This window comes from Galeopterus variegatus, unplaced genomic scaffold (assembly GCF_000696425.1).
Source record: "Galeopterus variegatus unplaced genomic scaffold, G_variegatus-3.0.2 Scaffold103, whole genome shotgun sequence".
In the NCBI taxonomy this organism is placed as follows: Eukaryota; Metazoa; Chordata; class Mammalia; order Dermoptera; family Cynocephalidae; genus Galeopterus; species Galeopterus variegatus.
The window spans coordinates 694,344-718,777 of record NW_007726214.1 but is presented as its reverse complement, the minus strand read 5'-3'; the positions used below and the strand labels follow the sequence as shown (position 1 = coordinate 718,777).

The following is a 24,434-nucleotide window of genomic DNA, read 5'->3' as shown; positions in this document are numbered from 1 at the left end:
AACCACAGAACAGTACAATATTCCCAATTAGGTGATAAACTCCTGAAGGTTCAACTTAGTCCATCCTTTCACCTTCCTTAAAGATTTGGTATATTCAAGAAATTCTCCCTGCCTGAGTTCTGCTTCCTAATCTGGATTAAAGAATTTTTCCTCTTTGCTTCCCTGTCTCTTCTTCTATGATGATACCTAACATACTGCACTGTAATTGATCCAAATGGTTTTTTTTTTGTTTTTTTTTTAAGATGACCAGTAAGGGGATCTTAACCCTTGACTTGGTGTTATCAGTACCACACTCTCCCAAGTGAGCCATGGGCCGGCCCTGATCCAAATGATTTTTGTCACCACCTTCTATCCCCAGACTTTGAGCTCTGCTCCCAGCACAGTGCATAGTCTGCCACTTTGGTTAGTAATGTTTGTAAAATGGATGATGGATGGATGGAAATACCATGGAATGCTACAAAGCAGTGTTTCTTAAATACAAGCTGAGGTGTTCTGGGAAGGTACATGGATGTAGTTTAAAAGATCTTAAGAATTGTCTATGAGAAATTCTTAAATTTTACTTTATAATAATTTTAAAATAATTGTAAGCATATTTAGTATCCTCTGTACTATTATAACAGTTCTGTGACTCATTTTTACTGGCTTTGTTGACATGTGTTTGTGATTGCATTTTGGCATGAGATAATATTACATGCAATGAAATAAGCTTTTACAGTGGTTCAAATAGAGAAAAATGGTGAAAAAATCACATTGTCATATAATAGTATAGGCTTGCTGAATTAAAAACTGTGCATTCAGTATCGTGTTCATGTTGCAACTGGTTTCAACTAAATATCATTTATCATTTCAAATTAATGTTAATATGAATGGTATTGATTTTATTTGTATTTAATTTGTAAATTCTATTTTACAGTAGTTGAAGTACTATAAAATGTGATACCATAATCAATGCAATTAAAAATGGGGGGAAGGAGATGTATGGAGACTTTGCAATTTTACAGACTAAAAAGGATTTAGCAAGGTTTCTGGGTAGAAATCAACACATGGGAATCCATAGCATTTCAGTACATCAGAAATAACCAGCTAAATATATAGGGAAAAAATTCTCAGTGTCATAGTTCATTTGTGCTGCTATAACAAAATACCCAAGACTAGATAAATTATAAAGAACAGAAATTTATTTCTTTTTTTTCTTTTTTTTCTTTTTCTTTTTTTTTTTTTTAAAAGATGACCGGTAAGGGGATCTTAACCCTTGACTTGGTGTTGTCAGCACCACGCTCACCCAGTGAGCGAACCGGCCATCCCTATGTGGGATCCGAACCCGGGGCCTTGGTGTTATCAGCACTGCACTCTCCCGAGTGAGCCACGGGCCGGCCCCAGAAATTTATTTCTCACAGTTCTGGAGGCTGGAAAGTCCAGGATCAAGACACCAGCAGATTCAGTGTCTGGTGAAGGCCCGCTTTCTCATAGAAAGCTAGCCATCTTCTCACTGTAACCTCACGTTGTGGAAGGGGCAAACAAGATCTCTGGAGTCTCCTTTGTAAGGGCACTAATCACCTCTCAAAGCCCTTACCTCCTAATGCTTTCACTTTGGGGGTTAAAATTTCTACATATGAATTTGGGGGGAAAACGTTCAGACCATGGCACTATGGTCCCTAGTCATTAAAAGAGTGTGATATTGGTACAAAGATAGACAAAGAGACTTAATAAAACATAGATCCCAGAATGGACCCTTACATATGTGGGACCTTTGTAAATAGAAGTTGCATTATAAAACATTGGGGGAAAGATGAACTCTTCAATAAGAGATTCTGGGATATAATGCTTTCCATGTAGAAAAAAATAAAATATTTTCCTGTACTATACCATACACAGAAATATATTACAAATGAATTACCTTGGCATATAAATGTTTTTAATGGAGGAAATAAGAATCTTTTTATGATTATAGGGAATAAAAGGCTCTTAAGACACAAAACAGATAATAAAAAAAAATATCAGTTTGATTACATCAAGATTAAACTGCATTACAGAAAACACAATGATATTAAAGACAAGTGACACACTGAGGAAGATATTTGTCATAGACAAGAAAGATATGTTGTGTAAATGGGGATTATTTTAGGAGATAGAGAGTAGCAAGTTTTCAAGTCTTTATAGTGAGAGAAAATCTATCTCCATCTACTATTTCTGAGCTCAAGGTTTTTGGTTAAAACGTATTGACTGCCTCTCCTTTGAGTTGACCCATTATTTAGTCTTCCATTCAGATATTTAGCAAATATCTACTAAGAATCTGTAATATGTAGCCCATTCTGATAATGTCTCAGTAAGGAGGTATTGAAAAAGGAAAGATACTCTCATGAGTGAAGTACAAGATAATGCTGTTTAGTTCTATTTATTTTTATTTTATTTATTTGTTTGTTTGTTTTTGGAAGCTAGCTGGTAGGGATCGAACCCTAGACTTTAGTGTTATCAGCACCACGCTCTAACTGACTGAGCTAACTGGCCAGCCCTAGTTGTGTTTATTTTAACTGACACCTGGGCACCTGCTCTTGTACTGTTCATCAGCTTTGTGCTTTGAAATAATTTGTTAGTACCTTGCTGTTTTAAAGGTTGGGGGAGGATGGGACTAGCAAAAGAAGCATCTGTTGAACATCCTAGCAATTCTGCAGGGCCAGCCAATTTTCTTTTTCTTTTACTTATAAATAAAACAACAAAAGTTTATAATTTATGTTCTCTGTGGTAATGACTAAATTCTGTAGAAATTGAGATTGTGATCAGTAGTGGCTTAAATAGAGGGCTAGGATCACAAAGTAAATAAAACTGCTGTTCTGGGTTTTGGTTTGGTTTTATTTTGGGAGAATTTCTAAATACAAGAGATGGTTGAACTGTAGGAGTTTAGGAGGTCTTTGCTTCTGTAAATAAGGAATAAATCTAGTTAAGAATTTTGGGTTGTTGTGGGAGTTTTTTGGTGGCTGGCTGGTACGGGGATCTGAATCCTTGACCTTGGTTATTAACACCTTCCTTTAACCGAGCTAACCAGCCAGCCCCTAGTTAAGTTTTTTGGAGCTGACAGAAATTATCTAGTAAAAATCATTTTACAATGAGAAAGCCTAGCCTCTAAAACACTTCTTCCTAGGGCCGGCCTGTGGCTCACTTCGGTGAGAGTGTGGTGCTAATAATACCAAAGCCCCAGGTTCAGATCCCTGTATGGGGATGGCCAGTTAGCTTACTTGGGAGAACGTGGTGCTGACAACACCAAGTCAAGGGTTAAGATCCCCTTACTGGTCATCTTTATAAAAAATTTTTTTAAATAAAAAAATAAAACACTTCTTCCTAAGGCCAGGACTAAAACCTTTAGTTCTCCCATCTAGTGCTATTTTTACTAAATCATACCCTAGATTTATTTGTACATTTTCTTAGTGGGTTTGTACTAAATTAATACCTCACTTCTAAACTCCTAAAGTCACGTTTTAAGCTGTCCAACTATAGCAGTATTATTATCCTCAAGATACCAAGGCTACATTTTCAGCATTGAATTGTTATTGGTTGCTGTCTGTTCTGTCACTCATGCTTTTTTCTCCCACAGTATTATGATGAATTTTTCTATAAATTTTGTCCATGTGGGTAGGGAATTCATGTACTGATGATCAACAAAGGGAGAGAAGCTGCTGTGAAGGTGCATAAGCCAAGTCAAAGATCTTTTCCTTAATATTTTTAAACTAGTATGATAGCAAAACCTAAAATTCAAAAATTTGAATCTTCTGTTGTTGCACCAGAAAGGAGATATCAATTGCTGGTTTTTAGCCTATTTTACTTGAGAACATTGGTGAATGACTACTAGGACTTTATAATAAATAGTCTGGTTTGAAAATGACAAAACAAAACTTGAGATAATTTACCATCAACAAACTTCTGAATCAGTTTTACTCTGGGCAGTTGGCAGTAAGAAGGATAGTGAGTCATACTAGCAATAAAATATCTGAAATATCCAAGAACAGCTTTTATAGGAAATATATGAGACCTTTTCTTGTAAATCTCCATTTGGTGAAGGTAAACGGAGTTTTTCTTTATGCTTTTCCATAACTTTTTTTGGCAGCTAACTGATACGGGGATCTGAACCTTTGACCTTTGTGTTGTAACACCACTGCTATAACCAACTGAGCTACCTGGCCAGCCCTCATAACTTTTTCAGTGTTCTACATCAGATATGTATTTCTTTTATAATGAAAAAAAAAAGTCTCAGCATAAAAAAATAAAGAAACGAGAATAGAATCGTCCATTGCATTTTCTAGAGATTCAATACAAAGTTTTTTTATGACAATTTTCTGTTTCCTATAGATGCCATTCTTAGGCAAAAAAAAAAATTCTTCGTGAACACATTATGGATTCATAGACTCTCATGTTTGGAAGAGGCCATAAGGTTGATATAGCTTAGTTTATCTTATACTTCAGTCTCATTATGGGTTTGGTGGATTCTCTTAAGGAAAGGTTAGGTTCCTGTGTTGTCTTTTAACAGAACTGTTAGAATGTAGAATGTTCTCTGTTCTTTGGCAGATCTGTTAGAATGAAATTTCTTTCCCTGTAACTTCATTCCTTTTTCCTTATTTTGCCTTCTGGGATCACACCGTACTGATTCCTCTTTACAGCAGTTGTGCCCTCCCTGTGTTGTTTTTTCTATTTCTTCTACAATTCCACATAAGACATAATTTAAATCTTGACCTCCTGGTAATTGTTTCTCAGTCACTTCTGCTTTAACAATTTTCCTTTTGAAGTAATATAGCCAACCTGAACTTAGAAGTTCATCTGTGAACCAGTCATAATAAAGTAATATCCTTTACCTCCCTCATTCTAGATTTATATTCTTAGAGTATTACGTGATAGTTTTTTAGAAAACATGTTACAGTACATGATTGATCCATGATTATTTTTGAATAAACCTTTAAAAAACACAAGGAAAAAAACCATGGCATTGCTAAACTTTGTCTTCTCATCCTGTAGTAGTGCAGTTGTTTTTTTCAGATCAGGTTCTTTTTTATTAGATTTTATCTGTTTGATTCAACCTATCTTTTGGAATGCCAGTTGTGTCAGCATATTGACCAGCCCTCTCATCTTTATAGTCATCAAAAAGTTCAGTATGTCACCCGTAGCTGTCTCTATGTCATTGATAAAAGTGTTAAATAAGTGGTTAAGAGTTCCTGAGTCCAGGATACTGTAGAAAGAATTGTTTAAAAATAAACATCAGAAGAAATTTGGAAAATAATTTTGATGACAACCTTATTTTGAGATTTCTAGTTTGGGATGTAAGTCAACTTTTTTTATATTCTGTCTTCCTTTTTCTTCTCAGGGATCCATCTGTCTCTAAGTCTGTTGAACGAATCTTTAAAATCTGGGAAGATAGAAATGTGTACCCAGAAGAAATGATTGTGGCATTGAGAGAAGCTTTAAGTAAGTGTCTTTTCTCTCCTAAAAGAAAACTTTGATGCAGTCTTTACAATTACATATATTTTATTTTATGGATCTGGTCCTGTTGCATAATAATGAAAAATAAAGTTTTAGATCTGGTTGTTTTTGTTTAAAATTAAATACTTGTAAAAGTCTAGATCTGTTTGAATTAAAATTTAAGTAGAATTGGTTTTGGGGGCAAGGGGTTAGATTTTGTCTTTATTGACTAAAAAATGTCAAGCATGTTAAGTGATGATAGTCATCTGATTATTTTCCTATAATTTGCTTTAATTGAGTTTCAAACTATTCATTGTTTGTGTTTAATAAATAACTGCCCTGTCCTTTTACCACTGGAGGATTTTTAGACAGGGTTTCAGTTCTCATTAAATATTTGGTAGTAAGCATATACTGGCAGCCTTCAGGCTCTCTTTTGATCTAGATTTGCAGTAAGTTATGTACTTTTTTTTTTTTAAAGTAATTTTGTTCTTATGTATTAGATGCATGCAATTAAGTCATTGAATAGAAGATAGTGACAAACTGCTACCATGATCATCAATGGAATAGAAATTTGCTTTAAAAATAGCATATTTCTAAGAAGCTGTTAAATTCTTCATTTGAATTTGTTAACTGGTATTTTAAAGCCTCCTGCCCTATTCTTTTTAGAAGTGGTAATTTCATTGATTATAGAAATCATGTTTATTTGACAGCTTCTTAGATCTGGTGGGTGTTTCAATTTTTTTATAAAAATGAAAGAAAAGGAAAGAAAGAAACATCACACAGTCTCGGATTGCCATTTTTCATGCTACAACTTTGGCACTGAAGTGGACAGACAGAACAGCTTCCCATAATGCCAGATTGCAAAAACTGAAATGTTTTCCAGGTACCACTTTCAAAACTCAGAAGCAGCTGAAAGAAAATCTGAACAAACAACCGAATAAGCAGTGGAAGAAATCACAAAGTAAGGAACAAAATCTCAACTAATATAAAATTACCTCCTCTTTTTGGAGCAGAAGAAAAATGTAGACCATTTGACATCGTACCTGGCATAAACCATGGGCAAGCCTGAGTTTTCCAGGCCTGGGAGGCTCCCAGTGACTTACACTAAACAAGCCATCATGGAGTTACTACTAAAAACCCACTTTTAAACAAAGGAAATGCAGAAAAGGGGTTTAATTAAGTGAAGATTCAAGAGTAGTTGGGGGATTGAAAGAAGAAAAAAAATATTTGATAATGCCCAGGCTAATTCTCAGGTTCAAAGATGTATGAAGTTAGAGGCAGCCGACATTAAACAACAGAGCTGAAGAGGAGACTAGGCATTAAGAAGCATTTCTGTGGGAGTCATGAAATCCTTCAGATTTGGGGATACATTCTACCAAATTAGAAAAGGGCCTCAAATCCTGGCCAGAAGCTCAATCTCTAACTGGAGCTCCTGTTATGTTTATCATATTTACCCAGCATGAGATCAAGGGAGTGGAATACTGCATGTGATAGGCTGCTGTGGGCAAACTAAGGAATATTGAGAGAGACTTGAAGGTGTGGAGGGAACAAGGTAAAAGACAGTGAGAATTGGGAGGTGCAACAAGACACTTGGGATGGTTTTGCTCCAGTGAACATATGACATTCATCATGATGAAGGGAGCTCTCTGATATCCTTTTGGTCAGAGTTGCATGCTTAAGAACAAGAAGAGTCATCATTTCAGCCAACGTTCAGTCATGTTGGTAATGTACTTAGAGCTTTCCTTATCAATTTTTGCTGTGAATCAAGTCAGCAGAAAAGAAGTCCAAAGCTAAATACATAGGAATAGAGTTGACATTTGTAAATAATTTTCTTCAGCCAGTGCTCAGGATTAATGGGATGTCCTGTTCCTGAACACTCTTAATTTGAGGTATTGAGGTCCTCTTAGACTAAGAAAAGAATGTATTTTATGTATCTCAGTATCTCCAAATCAGTAATTCTAGGATGTTATGACTTCAGGGGTCTGTTGGAGGTAAGTAGTGTAGGCCTATCTAAATTCTTTTATATTGACCATGCTTGGGAGTATTTAAATTTCATAGTTCATTATTTATTCTAAGAATTATATTATGATTTAAATGTTCATGTTTGCCATATGTTCAAAGAGTATACCCTTAAGTGTAGAGCTAGAATTTTTCCTATTAGTCAATACTTTGTGTCTATATTCTTAATGACCTTCTGTTTAATTCCAACAGCATCCACAAATCCAAAAGCTGCTCTCAAGTCTAAGATAGTTGCTGAATTTCGAGTAAGTTGTAGAATATGTTTAATATAGCAAAGCATTGTTCACCCCTTTTGTGTTACAGTTACCTGTATAGTTCAGCAAGATTTGTATTTATCTAATTGTATGTCAGTTAGGTTTTAAACATGCTTGAATTGTTCTCAAGGAATTCAGATTGGCATTAGATTGCTTGTCGTTTTATATGTTCCTCTACTGAAAGAAATAACCTTCTTCCACAATATGTATTACCAGCTGAGTTCTGTATTGAATTTATGCCAACAAGGGGTTCATCTTTCTATGAAGCTCTGCTAAACGAAAATTTATCTATCCAAAATTAAAATATAAATGGACCTTTGTCTGTTTTAACCTTGTATTTATAAGTTAGCTTTGAATAATTAAGGGAAAAGATCTTTTTAAGTATATAACTGAAAATGTGGTTTTGAAGTGAGAATTGATCATTGATATCCCTGACTGAGGAAAAGTGAACAACACCCAGAAGCATACTAAAAAATTCTATTTTATACATGAGAAATCTGAGGCTTCATAAGGAGATGAGTAGCTTGCCCAAGTTATACAGCTCATAAAAGGCAAAGCCAAAATTTATACCCATATCCAAAGCCATATTCTAGAAGTCACTGGGAAAGAAGTATATTTATCAAATTATCAAGGATCTTTTTCACATAGGAAAGAATAATTTTTAGTGTGATATACACACAGAGGTCACTTTACTTTTCTGAATCTTAGTTTACTAAGAGATTTATCTTATTACCTTCTGCAATGCAAAAGTTATGGTATAAGTGAACAGAATTGATCCTCATTCTGTTATTCCTAAGTTGCAATGTGGCATCAAATTTGTAAAGAAAAGATGTAATCAACAAACTTTGTTGAACTTTCTTTTCTTTACATTACTTATAAGTGCCTTTACTCTTGCTTCACTCCAGCATGGATCTCTTTTGTGAAGAATTTTAATAATCTGTTTTGTGGTTTTGTGATTTGGAGAAGCTTTTTTAGGATAAAACTATGAGGGGCTGGCCCATGTCTTACTTGGGAGAGTGTGGTGCTGATAACACCAAGGCCACAGGTTCGGATCCCTATGTAGGGATGGCTGGTTTGCTCACTGTGGAGAGCGTGGTGCTTACAACACCAAGTCAAGGGTTAAGATCCCCTTACCAGTCATCTTTTTTTAAAAAAAAAGATAAAACTATGAGACTAAGAATATTATACACTAAGGCAGCAAGAACAGGTTCACAGAGAGGAGTTATTTCCAAAGATTGAATTTTTAACTTTTTTTTTTTAATGCTGAAATGAATTCTTTTTCTCTTATTTTAGATAAAACAGGTGGAAAGAAGTTCTCCAAAGAATTTGAAGAGGCAAGCTCCAAGCTAGAGGAATTTGTGAATGGATTAGATAAGCAGGTGAAAAACGGGCCCTCATTAACAGAAGCACTGGAAAATGCTGGAGTTTTCTATGAAGCACAGTACAAAGAAGTAAAAGTTGTGGCCAACGTAAGTAGTAATTAAAGCTATCTTATATTGAATACTTACCATATGTCAGAGACTATTTATGTATGTTATCTAACTCTATTAGGAAGAAATTACTTTTGAAGAGGGTTGATAAACATATTCAAGACAATAATATAGCTAGTAAGTGATGTAGTCTAGGTTAAGACTTGAGTCTTTCTGACAGTAAAGCTCATACATATCCTAATCATTATACTTTACTAAGACCTAATGTGTTAACATTTCAGGGGGACTGTGCTAAGTTACTGTTACAGGATATAAAACTGGGCAGAAGTATATATACTTTTTTAAAAAAAGACAAAAAACAAAAACAGTATGAAAACATCTTGTTAACTAAAATGCCATGTAAATTGGCTGAATTAAGAACCCTCTTTCTTTCTGCCTCCACCAGAAGGGGAAGTAGGTGATAAGTGAGCATTTGTCCAGTGGACTCTGAAAGAATCTGTTTTTTAATTTTTTTTTTTTAAGTTTTGGGCCGGCACATGGCTCACTTGGGAGAGTGTGGTGCTGATAACACCAAGTCCATGGGTTCGGATCCCTATATAGGGATGGCCGGTTAGCTCACTTGGGAGAGCATGCTGCTGACAACACCAAGTCAAGGGTTAAGGTCCCCTTACGGTCATCTTAAAAAAAAAGTTTTAATCACTCTGTATAGTCATAAAAGCATATGGTACTATAGGTCTCAGTCCCACTTCCTAGATGCAATCTCTTTTAACTCATTTAGCTTTCTTTTTCTGGCATTTACTTTCATATTTGTAAATAATTTGCCCATATTGTTCTTTCTTGATTCATCCTATTTTAGAAATATCAGTTAACTTCTTGGTATGACAAATGTGGATTTAGTTTATACTCTTTAGTTTATAGGTGAACTTCTCCCGATATTGTATAACCATTTAAAATCTGTTGATTACCTTTGTAAATTGAAGTACTATATATATATACTGTCTTTTCACCATTATCTCTAGACTCCCCACTTCGTAAAATTTGGATATGAACATCCTTATTCTTTCCCATTATTTTTCATTTATCTCTTCAATTTCGCAGCTTCAGTCGACTACACTTTTTTTTTTTTCTTTTTTTTTTTTTTTTTTTTTTTTATGACTGGCCGGTATGGGGATCTGAACCCTTGACCTTGGTGTTATAGCAGCACACTGTAACCAACTGAGCTAACCAGCCAACCTGTATTTTACTTTTGCATTGTCAAAGTTGATAATATTGGGCCAGCCCCGTGGCGCACTCGGGAAAGTGCAGCGCTGGGAGCACAGTGACGCTCCCGCCGCGGGTTCAGATCCTATATAGGGATGGCCGGTGCGCTCACTGGCTGAGCGCGGTGCAGACGACACCAAGCCAAGGGTTGCGTCCCCTTACCTATCACAAAAAAGACAAAAAAAAAAAAAAAAGTTGATAGTATTTACATTCCATTCTGTAATCATAATTAATTCTTCTTACTTCCTTGCTCTAAAGATTGAAAATGAATTTGAAAAAATTAATGTAAATATAAACATTGTTCACTGCAAGGTCTTGTGGTAACAATGGTTATACTAAAGGTTTTTGGTTTTTTCCTAGAATTTTAAAAATTCTCGAACATCAGCTATTCTGAATCCCTGCTCTTCCCAGAGATCTCCCTACCTGAACTTCCATCTCCCTGCTTCTGTTTTGGATTGTTCTGCATTAAGTCCTCTGTCTTCCAGATTCCATGTCTTATTTTCTTGGTTTTCTCACCTGTTTTGCTGGAGTGTTCTCAAGTAATTTCTCAAAAAAGCATTTGTGAGAGAGAAGTTTTCTGTGTTCTTATGTTTAAAGATGTCTTAGATCATTGATTTTCAGCCTTTCTAAAATGTATACATTTAATACAATAAATTTCCCTCTAAGTTGCATTCCATAAGTTTTTTTACATTTAAGTGTGTCTTTTGCAAATAGCATATAGTTGGATCTTGTTTTTGTTTTATTGTTATCTTTTAATTCAGTCTGACAATGTTTGACTTGTAATTGAAGTGCATGGTCTATTTATTGATATGTTTCGGTTTGAGTCTACCATCTTGATATTTGTTTTCTATTTGCGTTATCTGTCCTGTTTCTTTGTTGATACTTTCCTGGGTTTTTGTTTGGTTTGGGTTTTTTGTTTTTGATTAATCAAATAATTTTAAGATTCCATCTGTCTCCTATTTTTGCTCCTATGCACATGCTTGCTTTCTCCCTTCCTCTCCCACCCCACCCCCTCCATTCTTTCAGCTCCTCTTCTCCACGCCTCCCCACTTAGTGGTTGCTATAGGGATTACAATGTGCATCCCTAACTTTTCAAAGCATATTATATCACTTCATGTGCAATGTAAGTGTACAATAGTATAATTCCATTTCCTTCCTCTCCCACGGGTCTTTATGCTATTGTTATATCTTTTATATATGTTTCAGCTTTTCTTGTACTTCAGGACTACTGGTGATGACTTTCTCAGATTTTGTTTATCTCAAAATGTTTTAGTTTACCTTCATTTTTGAGAAATATTTTCTCTGGATATAGAATTCTAAGTTGAGGGTTGGCCAGTTAGCTCACTTGGGGGAGGGCATGGTGCTGATGACACCAAGGTCAAGGGTTTGGATCCCCAGACCGGCCAGTTGCCAAAAAAAATAAATAAATAAGTTGAAAAAAATTTTCTTTCATTACCTAAATATGTTATTTCATTCTGTCCTCCCTTGTAATAAGCCAACTGTGCCTAGATGTATTTTTTTTTTTTTTTTTTTGTTTTTATCCTGGTTGGGGCTCCCTGAGCCTTAATTTTTTTTTTTTTTTTTTTCCCTGTTGGGGGCCCCGTGGCCTTTTTTTTTTTTTTTTTTTCCCTGTTGGGGGCCCCGTGGCCTTTTTTTTTTTTTTTTTTTCCCTGTTGGGGGCCCCGTGGCCTTTTTTTTTTTTTTTTTTTCCCTGTTGGGGGCCCCGTGGCCTTTTTTTTTTTTTTTTTTTCCCTGTTGGGGGCCCCGTGGCCTTTTTTTTTTTTTTTTTTTCCCTGTTGGGGGCCCCGTGGCCTTTTTTTTTTTTTTTTTTTCCCTGTTGGGGGCCCCGTGGCCTTTTTTTTTTTTTTTTTTTCCCTGTTGGGGGCCCCGTGGCCTTTTTTTTTTTTTTTTTTTCCCTGTTGGGGGCCCCGTGGCCTTTTTTTTTTTTTTTTTTTCCCTGTTGGGGGCCCCGTGGCCTTTTTTTTTTTTTTTTTTTCCTGGTGGGGGCTCCCTGAGCCTTAATTTTTTTTTTTTTTTTTATGACCGGCAACGGATGGCAACCCTCAGTGTCGTGCCCGTACCGGACCAGGACCGGCCACGGGATCGCAACCCTCGGTGTTGCTCCCACCCCTCGCTCAGCCAGTGAACGGCCGGTCCGTATGTGGGATCCGAACCCTCGGCGGGAGCGCCACCGCACTCCCCAAGCGGCGCACTATAGAAGTGTGCCACCGGGCCGGCCCCACTGAGCCTTAATTTTAAGAAAACCTATCCAGTGAGTTTTTTATTTCAGATTTTGTATTTTTCAGTTCTAGAATTTTCATATGGTTCTTTTGTAGAGTTTCTTTTCTCAATTGAGATTTCCCATCTGTTTACCCATTCTTCATCTTTTCATATAAATTCTTCAACATACTTAAAATCACTGTTTTAAAGACCTGGTCTGTTAATGTTTCTAACTCATCTCTAGGTATACTCTTGTTGACTGTTTTTTCCTTAATTTTTTTGATATTTTAATATTTTTAATATGTATATTCTCTTTGAATGTCTAATTATTTTATAGTGGACACTTTGGGTAATATTGCGAAGATTGTAAATAGTGTCATTTTTCTTTAAAAGGTGTTGAGTTTTTTTCTGGTAATCGTTTAAATATCAGCAAATCACTATAATGTAAAGGCTTGGTTTTAGACTTTATTAGTGTGGGTTTGTTTGGATATAGCCCTTAGTCCTGGACATGGTCCTTACTCCTAAGACAAAGTGAAGATATTGAATGTAGCTTCTCTATAGCTTAACAAGACATAAACTCTAAACTCTTACCTCCCTAGCACTGGGCAGATGCTGAAATCTCTGCTCAGATCTTTAGCTTCCTAGCTACTGCTGCTTTTGAGTTCCTTAGCGGTATCACCAAAGGAACTGCATCCACCATCCAACCTTTATATCTTAAATGTTTTTACGGTTGTATACTTTAATTTATATATAGAGAGAGACTTATTATTATTTATTTTTTTTAAAGATGACCAGTAAGGGGATCTTAACTCTTGACTTGGTGCTGTCAGCACCATACTCTCCCAAGTGAGCTTACCAGCCTCCCTATATAGGGATCCAAACCCTTGGTCTTGGTTTTATCAGCACCACATTCTCCCAAGTGAGCCATGGGCCAGCCCTAATATATATGTGTAGACATTTTATTTAGACTTATTTATATTGCTCTGCCTTAATGTCTGGATCTTTGACCTTCCACCTGGGATAATTTTCTCTCTGCTAAAGAATATTCTTTAATTTTTTTTTTTTTTTTTTTTTACTACAGATAAGATAGTAGCAAACTCTCTAAATATGCTTATTTGAAATGTCTTTTTCCACTGGGTATAGAATTCTAGGTTAGCGGTCATTTTAACATTTTAAAGACATTATTCTATCTGTTGTCTTGTAGGTGTTCATTTCAGTGAGAAATCAGGCATTAGTCTTGTTGCTTCTTTGAATAAAGTATTCATATGTCTTTTTTTCTCTGGCTGCTATTAGTATGTTCTCTTTGTTTTTCAGTAGTTATACAATGATGTGCCTAGATGTGGTCTTCTTTGTATTTACCTGGCTTGGGGTTGCAGAACTTTTTGAATCAGTGGTGTATTAGTTTGCTAGGGCTGCCATAATGAAGTGTCTCAGACTGGATGGCTTTAAAGAGCATTAATTTCTTGTCTCATTATTCTGCAGGTTAGAAGTCCAAAATCAAGGTGTCAATAGGGTTGTTTCTTTCTAAGGGCTGTTGAAGGAAAAACAGCCTCTTTGGCTTGTAGATGGCCATCTTCTCCCTCTGTCTCTTCACATCATCTTCCCTTTGTGTTTGTCTCTGTGTCCAGATTTCCCCCTTTTATAAGGATACCAGTCATATTGGATATGGCCCATCCTAATACCTCACTTAACTTGATTACCTCTATAAAAATCCCATCTCATAAGGTCACATTCTGGGGTACTAAGGATTAGGATTTCAGCATATGAATTTGGGGTTGGGGATAGAGACAATTCAGCCATAACAAATGGCTTCATGTTTTTCATAAACTTTTGAAACTTCTCATCTGTTATCTCAAGTATTGCTTTTATTCCATTCACTTTCCTCTTCTCTCAGAACTCTGTTAATATGTATACTAGATCTCATTGTGTTCCAGATGTCTTTTTATATTCCTTTCTGAATTTTCCATCCTTTTTCTCTCTGTACTTTCTAGATATTTTCTGTCAACTAGTCTTCTAATTCATTAATATTCTGTTCTGTAGAATCTTTCTTGTTGTTAAGCCCATCTGTTAATTTTTAGTTGGCTTATTTTTCAGTTCTAGAATTGCCATTTGATTCCTTTTTAGAAAGAATTCAGGGGCCCAGCCCGTGGCGCACTCGGGAGAGTGCTGCACTGGGAGCACAGCAGCGCTCCCGCCGCGGGTTCGGATCCTATATAGAGATGACCGCTGGTGCACTCACTGGCTGAGCGTGGTGCGGCTGGTCTCAAAAATAAATAAATAAATAAATAAATAAATAAGGTATTTTGGGCCGGCCCGGTGGCGCACTGCTACAGTGCGCCGCTTGTGAGCGCGGTGGCGCTCCTGCCGAGGGTTCGGATCCCACATACAGACCGGTTCCCGCTCACTGGCTGAGCGAGGTGTGGGAGCAACACCGAGGGTTGCGATCCCGTGGCCGGTCCCAGTCCGGTACGGGCGCGACACTGAGGGTTGCCATCCGTTGCTGGACATGAAAAAAGACAAAAAGGAAAAAAAAAAAAAGAAAGAAAGAATTCAATTTTCTGGCAAAATTCAGTCTTCATCTGTTTTCTTCATCTTTTCCTCTTTTTCATTTTGTTTTTTTGTCTTTATTTTTTAATTTTGAAACAATCTCAAACTTAAAGAAATATCTTAAGTATAATATAAATACCTTTTATTTTTTTCCCTGAATCATTTGAAAATAAGTTGCTTATACCCCATCACTCCAAATATTTTAACGTGTATTTCCTACTGGACATATATTTCTACGTAACTATAAGATGTAGCTGTTTAATCAGGAAATTAATTGATATATTGACACACTCTTATAATGTAATCCTCAGACTGTATTCAGATTGACCAGTTTTTATAGCAAAACATTCTTTCCAGAATCACAGGTTGCATTTGGTTGTCATCTCTCTTTATTTTCCTTTGATATGGAACGTTTCCTCAGTTTTTTTCTTGACTTTAATGACCTAAATATGTTTGAAGATTATAAATAAAATATTTTGTACAATGTTCCCCAGTTTGAATTTATCTGATATTTCTTTGGGATCAGATTATGAATTTTTAGAAAGAATGTGGCAGAAGTGATTCTATATTCTTATTTCATCCTCTCAGTTGTCAGACAAGTTTGATTTATCTTACTACATGTAGTGTTCCATTTGATATTTTTTTTAAATTGAAACTTAGCCCTTTGATATCTTGATTATTGTGGCATCTTCCAGGTTTGTCCATTGTAAAGTTTTCCCTTGGTAAGTAATTGTTATGGGTTGAATTTTGTCCCCCCAAAAGATTTGTTGAACCCCTAACTTCCAGTTACATGTATAAATGTGACCTTATTTAGAAATAGAGTATTTGCAGATATAATCAAGTAAAGATGAGATCATTAGAGTGGGCCTTAATCTAATATAACTGGTATCCTTTATAAAAAGAGAGAAATTGGACACAGACACAGGTAGAACATCATGTGAAAACAGAGGCAGATAATGGAGTGATGTAGCTGCAAGCCAAGGAACACCAAGGATCAATGGTTACCAACAGAAGCCGGGAAAAGGCAAGGAAGGATTCTGCCCAGTCTCAGAGGGAGCATCCCTTCTGACATCTTGATTTTGGACTCCACAATTAGGAAACAATAAATTTCTGTTGTTTTAAGTCACCCGTTTTGTAATACTTTGTTATCACAGCCCTAGGAAATTAATGTAGTAATTAGTGAATGTTTCTCTGGAGAGGTATTTTGAAACTACATAAATATCTTGTTCCTTATCAGACTTTCAGTTTATTCATTTATTTATATAAGCATGGATTTGTAGAGTCCTGTTTATTCAATGTTTTGATTTATTACTACCAATATTTTCTTTGATGCTGAAATTGGCCAAGATTTGGCTCCTGGGATCTCTTTTCAAGCTCCTTTCTGTGTACTTTTGACATGTTGCCGTCCTTTTTTGATCACTTCCTTACTTTTGGAACAAGGTATTCCAGGCTTATCCTGTACTTTCCCTGCCCAGCCCTGGAATCAGTCATTTTTCCAGGAAGCCCTTTTATTGAAAGCCTTTTATTGAAGGCCTCTTATTGAAAAACCATATTCAGAAACCAAGATCTAAGCACTAGGTGTACTCATTGCAGTTGGGATGTCACTGCTGCCAGACCCTATCAGTGTACAGAGCTAGGAAATATGTGTGTGTGTGTGTGTGTGCGCGCGCGCGCGCGTGTGTGTGTATTTAACCTATATACACAAACATTTGCTTTTATATTTATTTCTACATCTATTTATATTGAAAACCATGAATTTGCACTCTTATCTCTAATTCCAATACATCACAGATTTGTTTTAGTTTTCTCCCTTTTTCTCATTTCTAATTGCTTTTTCTAAAAGTGCAAAACCTTGCTCTGTTTATCTTCAATATATTTCACGTGTTTAATCAATCTGCTTGTGTGTAGCCAATGCCCAGCACTTCTATCCCTCCCCAGCTACCTCTGTGGGCTTTCTCTTTGTCCTCCTTTGGCTCCAACGTCCCTTACAATGCCTCCCTCCAATGAAGATGTTTTTCTCACACACTTTGGCTCCATTGTCTCACTCTAGGCCACCAGTTCTTTCCCCTCAGCTCCAGCTAATGGGTTTTGGAGTGAATTGTTCAAGAAAGGAAGGGGGAGAGATTTTTCTCTTTTTAAGGACATATTAATCATAGTTATTTACTTTTTTTTTTTTCCAGATAATTTCAGTAGTGGTTTCACCTTTATGGGTGTGTTTCTAGTGTTTATTTTTTCTTTTTAGTCATTTGCACCTGTCTTTCAGAATGTTTGCTAATTTTTTGTCGAATGCTGAACACTGAATATGAAAGATTGTGGAGTCTCTATGATTTCTCTTCCCCCAGAGATCGTTCACCCTTTCTTTTGCTAGGCAGATATTGCGGGGGCTGACCATATTAATCAAATCTGAAACCTAACTGACTTGAGGCTGAACTGCAGTTTGGGTAAGACTTTGTCTACCTCTGGTTCACTCCATCTTCTGGGATGTAATTTTCCCACTGAGAACCTGGAGTGGTCCCTAGGATCCCTCATCCGTGGCATGATTTGAGCTCTAGTCTTTTTATCCTTAGCACCATGAGACTGCATTAAACCCTATTCTGTTTTTCAGAGGTTTTCTGCTTGGCTTCTTACTTCTCTCTCAGGCAGTTTCAGAACACAGCAAATATTTTGAAGGAAAAGTTGTTGAGGCAGTTCTCTCCTTCCTGTTTCATCAGGATTTTGGCCTTTCAAATCTCTAATTTTTATCTATTCAGACTAACAAGACTATTAAAAGCTCTGCTTTTTTTTTCTTTGTTTAGTAATGGCCCTCTGCCCTGTCCTTTTGCCTGCATTCTCAGCTTCTTGCCCAGCTCCCCCAACTCAGCAGAACCCTAAGAGAAATGGCAGCTGTAGAATGTCAGCTTAGCTCTCATGGTTTCCCTACTATGGGATTTGCCATTTTGGTTTTGGTTCCCTCACCTCTCTCCAATACATTCAAACAGATGTGTGTGTGTGGCTTTTCTTTTTTTCTTTTGATAGCTGGCCAGTACAGGGATCTGAACCCTTGATCTTGGTGTTACAACACCATGCTCTAAATAACTGAGCTAACTGGCCAGCCCATTTTCTATTTGTTCTTGATGGCAGCATTGGTCTACTACAAACTACTCAGTTATATTCAAACGCAAAGCTGGATTTTAGTGTATTCACATATATTTTTAAATGCTCTTGAATGACCAACCAAAATGAAATCACAGTCTAGACAATCTAATGGTTTGAGACTCTTATTAAAAAAGAGAAACAAAACAAAACACAGCTTTACGGCTTTGGTGATTAAGACAATCAGGAGATCAATAGGATTTAAGCCAAGTGGTCGATATTAACATCAACATTGGTAAGTCATAATGTGATGACAGTAGCACTTTACCTCTGTGGTCTTCCTCCCAAAAACCTATAGCCCACTCTTACCTTGAGAAAAACATCAGATGAATTTCAGTTGACAGTCTGTGAAATATCAGTACTCTTTAAAACTGTCAAGGTCATGAAAAACAAGGAAAGTTCAACAGACTGTCACAAACAAGAGGAGTCTAAGGAGACCTGACTACTAAATGTATTGTGGTATCCTGAATGGGATCCTGGATTAGAAAAAGGACATTAGGTAAAAACTGAGGAAATTTGAATAAAGTACAGATTTTTAGTTAATAATAATTATCAATTTTTGCTCATTAATGTGACAAATGTACCATACTAATATATGATGTTAATAATAGGGGAAATTGGGTATGGATTATATGGGAACTCTCTGTATTATCTTTGCAGTAATTTTGTACACCTAAACTGCTTTAAAATAAAGAGTATTTTTTTAAAAAATCAACAGAATTTTGGGCCGGCCCGGTGGCGCACTGGATAAGTGCGCCGCTTGGGAAGCGCGGCGGCGCTCCCGCCCGAGGGTTCGGATCCCACATGCAGACCGGTTCCCGCTCACTGGCTGAGCGAGGCGCGGGAGCAACGCCGAGGGTTGCAATCCCGTTGCCGGTCCCCGGTCCAGTGCGGGGGCAACACTGAGGGTTGCGATCCGTTGCCGGACACGGGAAAAGACAAAAAAAAAAAAAATCAACAGAATTTGACCTCTCAGTCTGACCTTTAATTAATTTTTGTATGTCTTCTTACTCATTGCTCTGTATCTCTAGTACCTAGAAGAGTGAGCAGCACATTTAGACAGCCAGTAAACAATGGTTGCTTGGATGAATAGATAGGAGCAAGGGAGGATAAATGACAGATAACCTCTAGGTTTCTAACTCAAGCAACTGTGTGGATGATAATATTCACATAGGGAGTAGAAAAAATAGAGATTAGAAAACTACTTCATGTTTGACAGATGATGATATTTTCTTCTTTTGTGCCAGTGATGTTATAATAATAATCAGGAAATCTGATCAGAGTCAAAATGGTAATTTCTTCGTCCTTTTCCCAGAGGAGTAAACTCCTTTTTCTCTTTTAGGCATACAAAACCTTTGCTAACCGAGTAAACAATTTAAAGAAGAAGTTGGATCAATTGAAGTCAACCCTTCCTGATCCTGAAGAATCACCAGTCCCTTCCCCAAGCATGGATGCTCCCTCTCCAACTGGTTCTGAGTCTCCTTTTCAAGGAATGGGAGGTGAAGAATCCCAGTCACCGACCATGGAGAGTGAGAAATCTGCCACACCTGAACCTGTGACAGATAATCGTGATGTAGAAGACATGGAACTCTCAGACGTGGAAGATGATGGGTCAAAAATCATTGGTATGTCTTTATGTGGTTAATAGACAACTTACTACATACCTGGTTTACTTTCCTACCAATGAATATCACAGGCAAGTATGAGAAGATAGTTCAATCCTTATAAGATTAGAACACCAAAGTAGCATTATTGTCTCTAAAAGAGTGGTTCAGGATTTGGTATGCCACATGGGTTAAGAATCATTGCTTAAGAGCTGCACTGTTCAATATGGTAGCCACTAGCTACATGTGACTATTAAGCATTTGAAATATGGTTTGTCCAACTTGAGAGGTGCTATAAGTATAAAAGGCACACTGGATTTCAGAAACTTAATGTCCCCCCAAAAAAGTAAAAATATCTCCTTAATTTTATGTTTATAACTTATTGAAATGAAAATATTAGGCATATATTGAGGTAAATAAAATATATTATTAAAATTAAATGTTTCTTTCCTTTCTTTTTTTAAAATGTGGCTACAAGAACATTTAAACTTACATATGTGGCTTGAATTACTTTTTTGTGGCAGCACTGCTCTAGAAGGAGAGGCACTTATACTAGAATTCCTTATTCTCTGTCACTCTTGACTGTCAAGAATTCCAAAGCCACAGTTTGTTAACCACATTTTTATAATTAACCTGAATTGGCGAATTGCCTCTCCAACAGCTCCAGGCTTTATAATTATTCTTATTAGAGAGTTTGATTTCCGTTGAATTTAATGCATTATCCATATAGCCTTTGAAGCATTAAAAGGAGTATATTACAAAGTGATAACGAGTTAAAACATTGCAGTTTCAAATTAGTACTTAAATGCACCCCCTAATATGACAATTTCAGGAAGCCAAAGAAAAACATGATAAAGTATATACAGAATTTCTGTCTGCAAGAAAGTTCTAGGTTAATAAAAAAGACAGGACAATTTATGACAAATATTATTCCAAAATATAAAACACAGATGTGTACCAAATAATAACTACTTTCAGAAGCATATAAATTAAATACACAAATACTAATAAGATGCAAAAAAAAAATCATTAAGTACTGAGATGTAGGTTGATTAGAACATGGTGCTGATAACACCAAGGTCAAGTGTGCAGATCCCTGAACCAGCCAGCCACCAGAAAAAAAAAGTGTGAGATACAAGATAAATTTGGGAAATTTCTTTTAAGCAGGTATGGGAAGTGGGAATGGTCATAAATTATGAAGAGTATGACTTTTTTTTTTTTTTTTTTTTTAACTGGCCGGGGGGGTTTGTTTTTTTTTTTTTTTTTTTTTTTTTTAAAAAAAAAAAAAAGATGACCGGGTAAGGGAATCTCAACCTTTGTCTTGGCGTTGTCAGCACCAGTGAGCCAACCAGTCTATATAGGATCCAAACCCATGGCCTTGGTGTTATCAGCACCGCACTCTCCCGAGTGAGCCACAGGCCAGCCCTTGGAGTATGCTTTTTAAAAAAAAGCGTGAAGTGAGTGGTTGTTTTCTCTGGAGTAGGACATTTTATCCCACATCAGGAAATCTTAGGATGTGTTTTACATTGGAAGCAAAGTCCTGGAAAGTAGTAGTATGTAATATCATCTCTTTTCTTTGCTGAAACAGTGGAGGACAGGAAGGAAAAACCTGTGGAGAAGTCAGCTGTGTCCACTTCTGTACCTACAAAGCCATCAGAAAGTATCTCAAAGCCCTCCTCATGTACCCCAGTGCCCGTGACCATAACAGCAACCCCACCTCTTCCAAAGCCTGTGAATACTTCTCTTCTGTCCCCTTCCCCAACGCTGGCTTTGCCAAACCTGGCCAATGTGGATCTGGCAAAGATCAGTTCCATCCTTAGCAGCCTGACATCAGTCATGAAAAATACTGGTAAGTAAGCTCAATAAAGAGGATCAAAAGCTGATTTACATATATTTTAATGTTAACCATCAGTCTGGGTTTTCCGTTGATTTTTTTTTTTTTTTTTTTTTTTTTAAAAGATGACCGGTAAGGGGATCTCAACCCTTGGCTTGGTGTTGTCAGCACCACGCTCAGCTAGTGAGCAAACCGGCCATCCCTATATAGGATCCGAACCCGGGGCCTTGGTGTTATCAGCACCGCACTCTACCGAGTGAGCCACGGGCCGGCCTTCCGTTGATATTTTTAAATTCACTTTTTAATTAAAAAATAAAATTAAACCAATACATGGTTATTATAGAAAAATTAGAGAATAAGCAAAGAGAATAAAGTAGTATCTGTAATCCTGCTACCCCAAAGGAAACTACTTATGTTTACTCTTACAAGTATACATGTACATGAATATTTTGGGGCAGTTAGGTATTTGTAATAATTTTTTTTTTCAATAATTGAAGCCTGTTACATATACTGTTTTGAAACTAGCTTTTTAAAATTTAGCCACATATAATGAATGTTTTTATATGTCATTAAATATCTACATCATTTTTAATACCTACATAGCATTTGATAATTTATCTAATCCTTTATTAGACACTTAGTATGTTTTCAAGTTTTCACTGTTATAAAGAATACTGTAATGAACAACCTTGATACTAAAATTTCATGAACAACTCCTCCTAAAAGTGTTGATACGTATATAGAGCTTTTTTTTGTGGAAAATATTCATTTAAAAAAATTTTAATGGAAATACATAAAAGTAGAACATCCCCGTATACTCATCACATAGCCACAACAGTGAAATTGTAGCAAATCTTGTTTCATATGTGCTCAGCCTACTCCAGATTATTTTGAAGAAAATTCCAATTATTTCATATCATCATAGATATGTAAATATATATCTCTAAAAGATAAAGACCCCCCCAGAAAATCAGCAAGTAGATTTTTAAAGTCTTTTCATATGTTATAACTAAATTGATATCCAAAAATGTGCTATTTTATATACCTAGTATATGAAAGTTTGTCTTTCCTCACTCTCTTCATTGTTTTACTTTGTTTAATCTATGTCAGATTCAACCTTAGAAAGTTGTTTGTGGGCTGGCTAGTTAAGCTAAGTTGGTTAGAGCCATCTAGAGGGGGGTATTATAACACCAAGGTCAAGGGTTCAGATCCCTGTACTGCCCAGCTGCAAACAAAACAAAGTTGTTTCTTTTAATTTGCATTTGTTTGATGAAATGTGCTTAAAAATATTTTTCATTTGCTTATCATATATGTTTCCTTGTGAAATATTTGTTAATATTTTTGATCATTTTTTAAATCAAATGTTTTTCATTTTTCTTTATATACTTTTTTTCTATGTTTAAAAATCAACCCAGTGTTTTAAAATGTAAAAATGTGAAGGAGGTTGGTTATATCATCTCATTTTAAAGGCCATTTCAAAAGCAAATAATTTACTCAATCATATTGAATTATGCAGTGGTCACGTTATGCAACTGTGGTAATTACTCAACCAGCAGTACTTATTAAGCATCTATAGGGCTCTGAGGCCTAGGTGCCACTTGTTAGAAAAAAAAGAAATAGGTTGCCTGGTCTCTTTCTATTGGGGCTCTCAAAACTGAAGAAATACATGAGGTTTTTTTTTGGCTGGCCTATAGAGGGATTGAATCCCAGAACTCAGCACCACACCAACTGAGCTAACCAGCCAGCCCGAATGAATATATATTAAAATAACTTAATACTTTTTTGTTTTAAGGGTGTTCCAAGTAGAAGAAGCAAATCTTAATCCGATTTTCAGATTTTTTTCTTTGTACATGCCATGATATATGGACCCTTTGTGGATTTGTCACAAAAGAATTCCTGTTAAACATATCAGATTCTTTGAAGTGAGTGGAAGGGTGTCATGAATTGAATGGTCATTTTGAATTGCATTTTCTTGAGTTCATCTTTCTGCCGCCAGGGGTCAGTCCTGCGTCAAGACCTTCTCCAGGAACACCTACCAGTCCCAGCAACCTCACCAGTGGCCTGAAAACACCTGCACCTGCCCCAACAGCATCTCACAACCCTCTGGCAAATATCCTCTCGAAGGTGGAGATCACCCCAGAGAGCATTCTGTCTGCTCTTTCCAAAACCCAGGCACCGTCAGCCCCTGCACTGCAAGGTAAACTGACATGTGCCAGAGGGACTTGAATTCTGAGTGTTTGTCTCTGGCTTAATCCTGGAAAAACCAGAAAATGTATAATACAGCTAATTCATTATTCTCTTTATATTTATTATCTATGACCCAGTGTATAGAAAATTATAAAATATCAAAACTGAAAGAGACTTTAAATATTGTCTAGTCTAATCCCCTCCTTTTCAGGTAAGGAAACTAAGGCTCAGTGAGGTGATGTGACCTGCTTAAGGTCACACATCTGTCTATTCAGTGATGAGCCAAGACTAAAAGCCAGATTTCTTGACTGGAGTCCGGTATTCTTTCACCTACATCCTGACACCCCTAGGGGCTGCATTAATCCCAGCTTTTAGTACAGGTTAGTATGTTTAGTTTTATATATTTTAATGTTAACTGAAACTAAAGACAGCAAGAAAGGTGAATCTAAAAATCTTATGAGACGTGAATATCTCTTTTTTTATGTCCTAATATTTTATAGAGGCC

At 36.4% G+C, this 24,434-nt stretch overlaps 1 protein-coding gene across 1 annotated transcript in view; it reads left to right on the top strand.

Moving 5' to 3' along the window:
- The window catches only part of RPRD2 (regulation of nuclear pre-mRNA domain containing 2), a 97,527-nt gene that overhangs the window by 64,585 nt on the left and 8,508 nt on the right, over window positions 1-24,434 (top strand). The window contains exons 3-9 of the mRNA XM_008584894.1: window positions 5,348-5,448; window positions 6,326-6,403; window positions 7,654-7,713; window positions 9,009-9,184; window positions 19,647-19,929; window positions 21,497-21,757; window positions 23,739-23,939. Coding sequence (XP_008583116.1) covers window positions 5,348-5,448; window positions 6,326-6,403; window positions 7,654-7,713; window positions 9,009-9,184; window positions 19,647-19,929; window positions 21,497-21,757; window positions 23,739-23,939 — 1,160 coding nt within the window. The remainder of the gene's footprint in view (window positions 1-5,347; window positions 5,449-6,325; window positions 6,404-7,653; window positions 7,714-9,008; window positions 9,185-19,646; window positions 19,930-21,496; window positions 21,758-23,738; window positions 23,940-24,434) is intronic.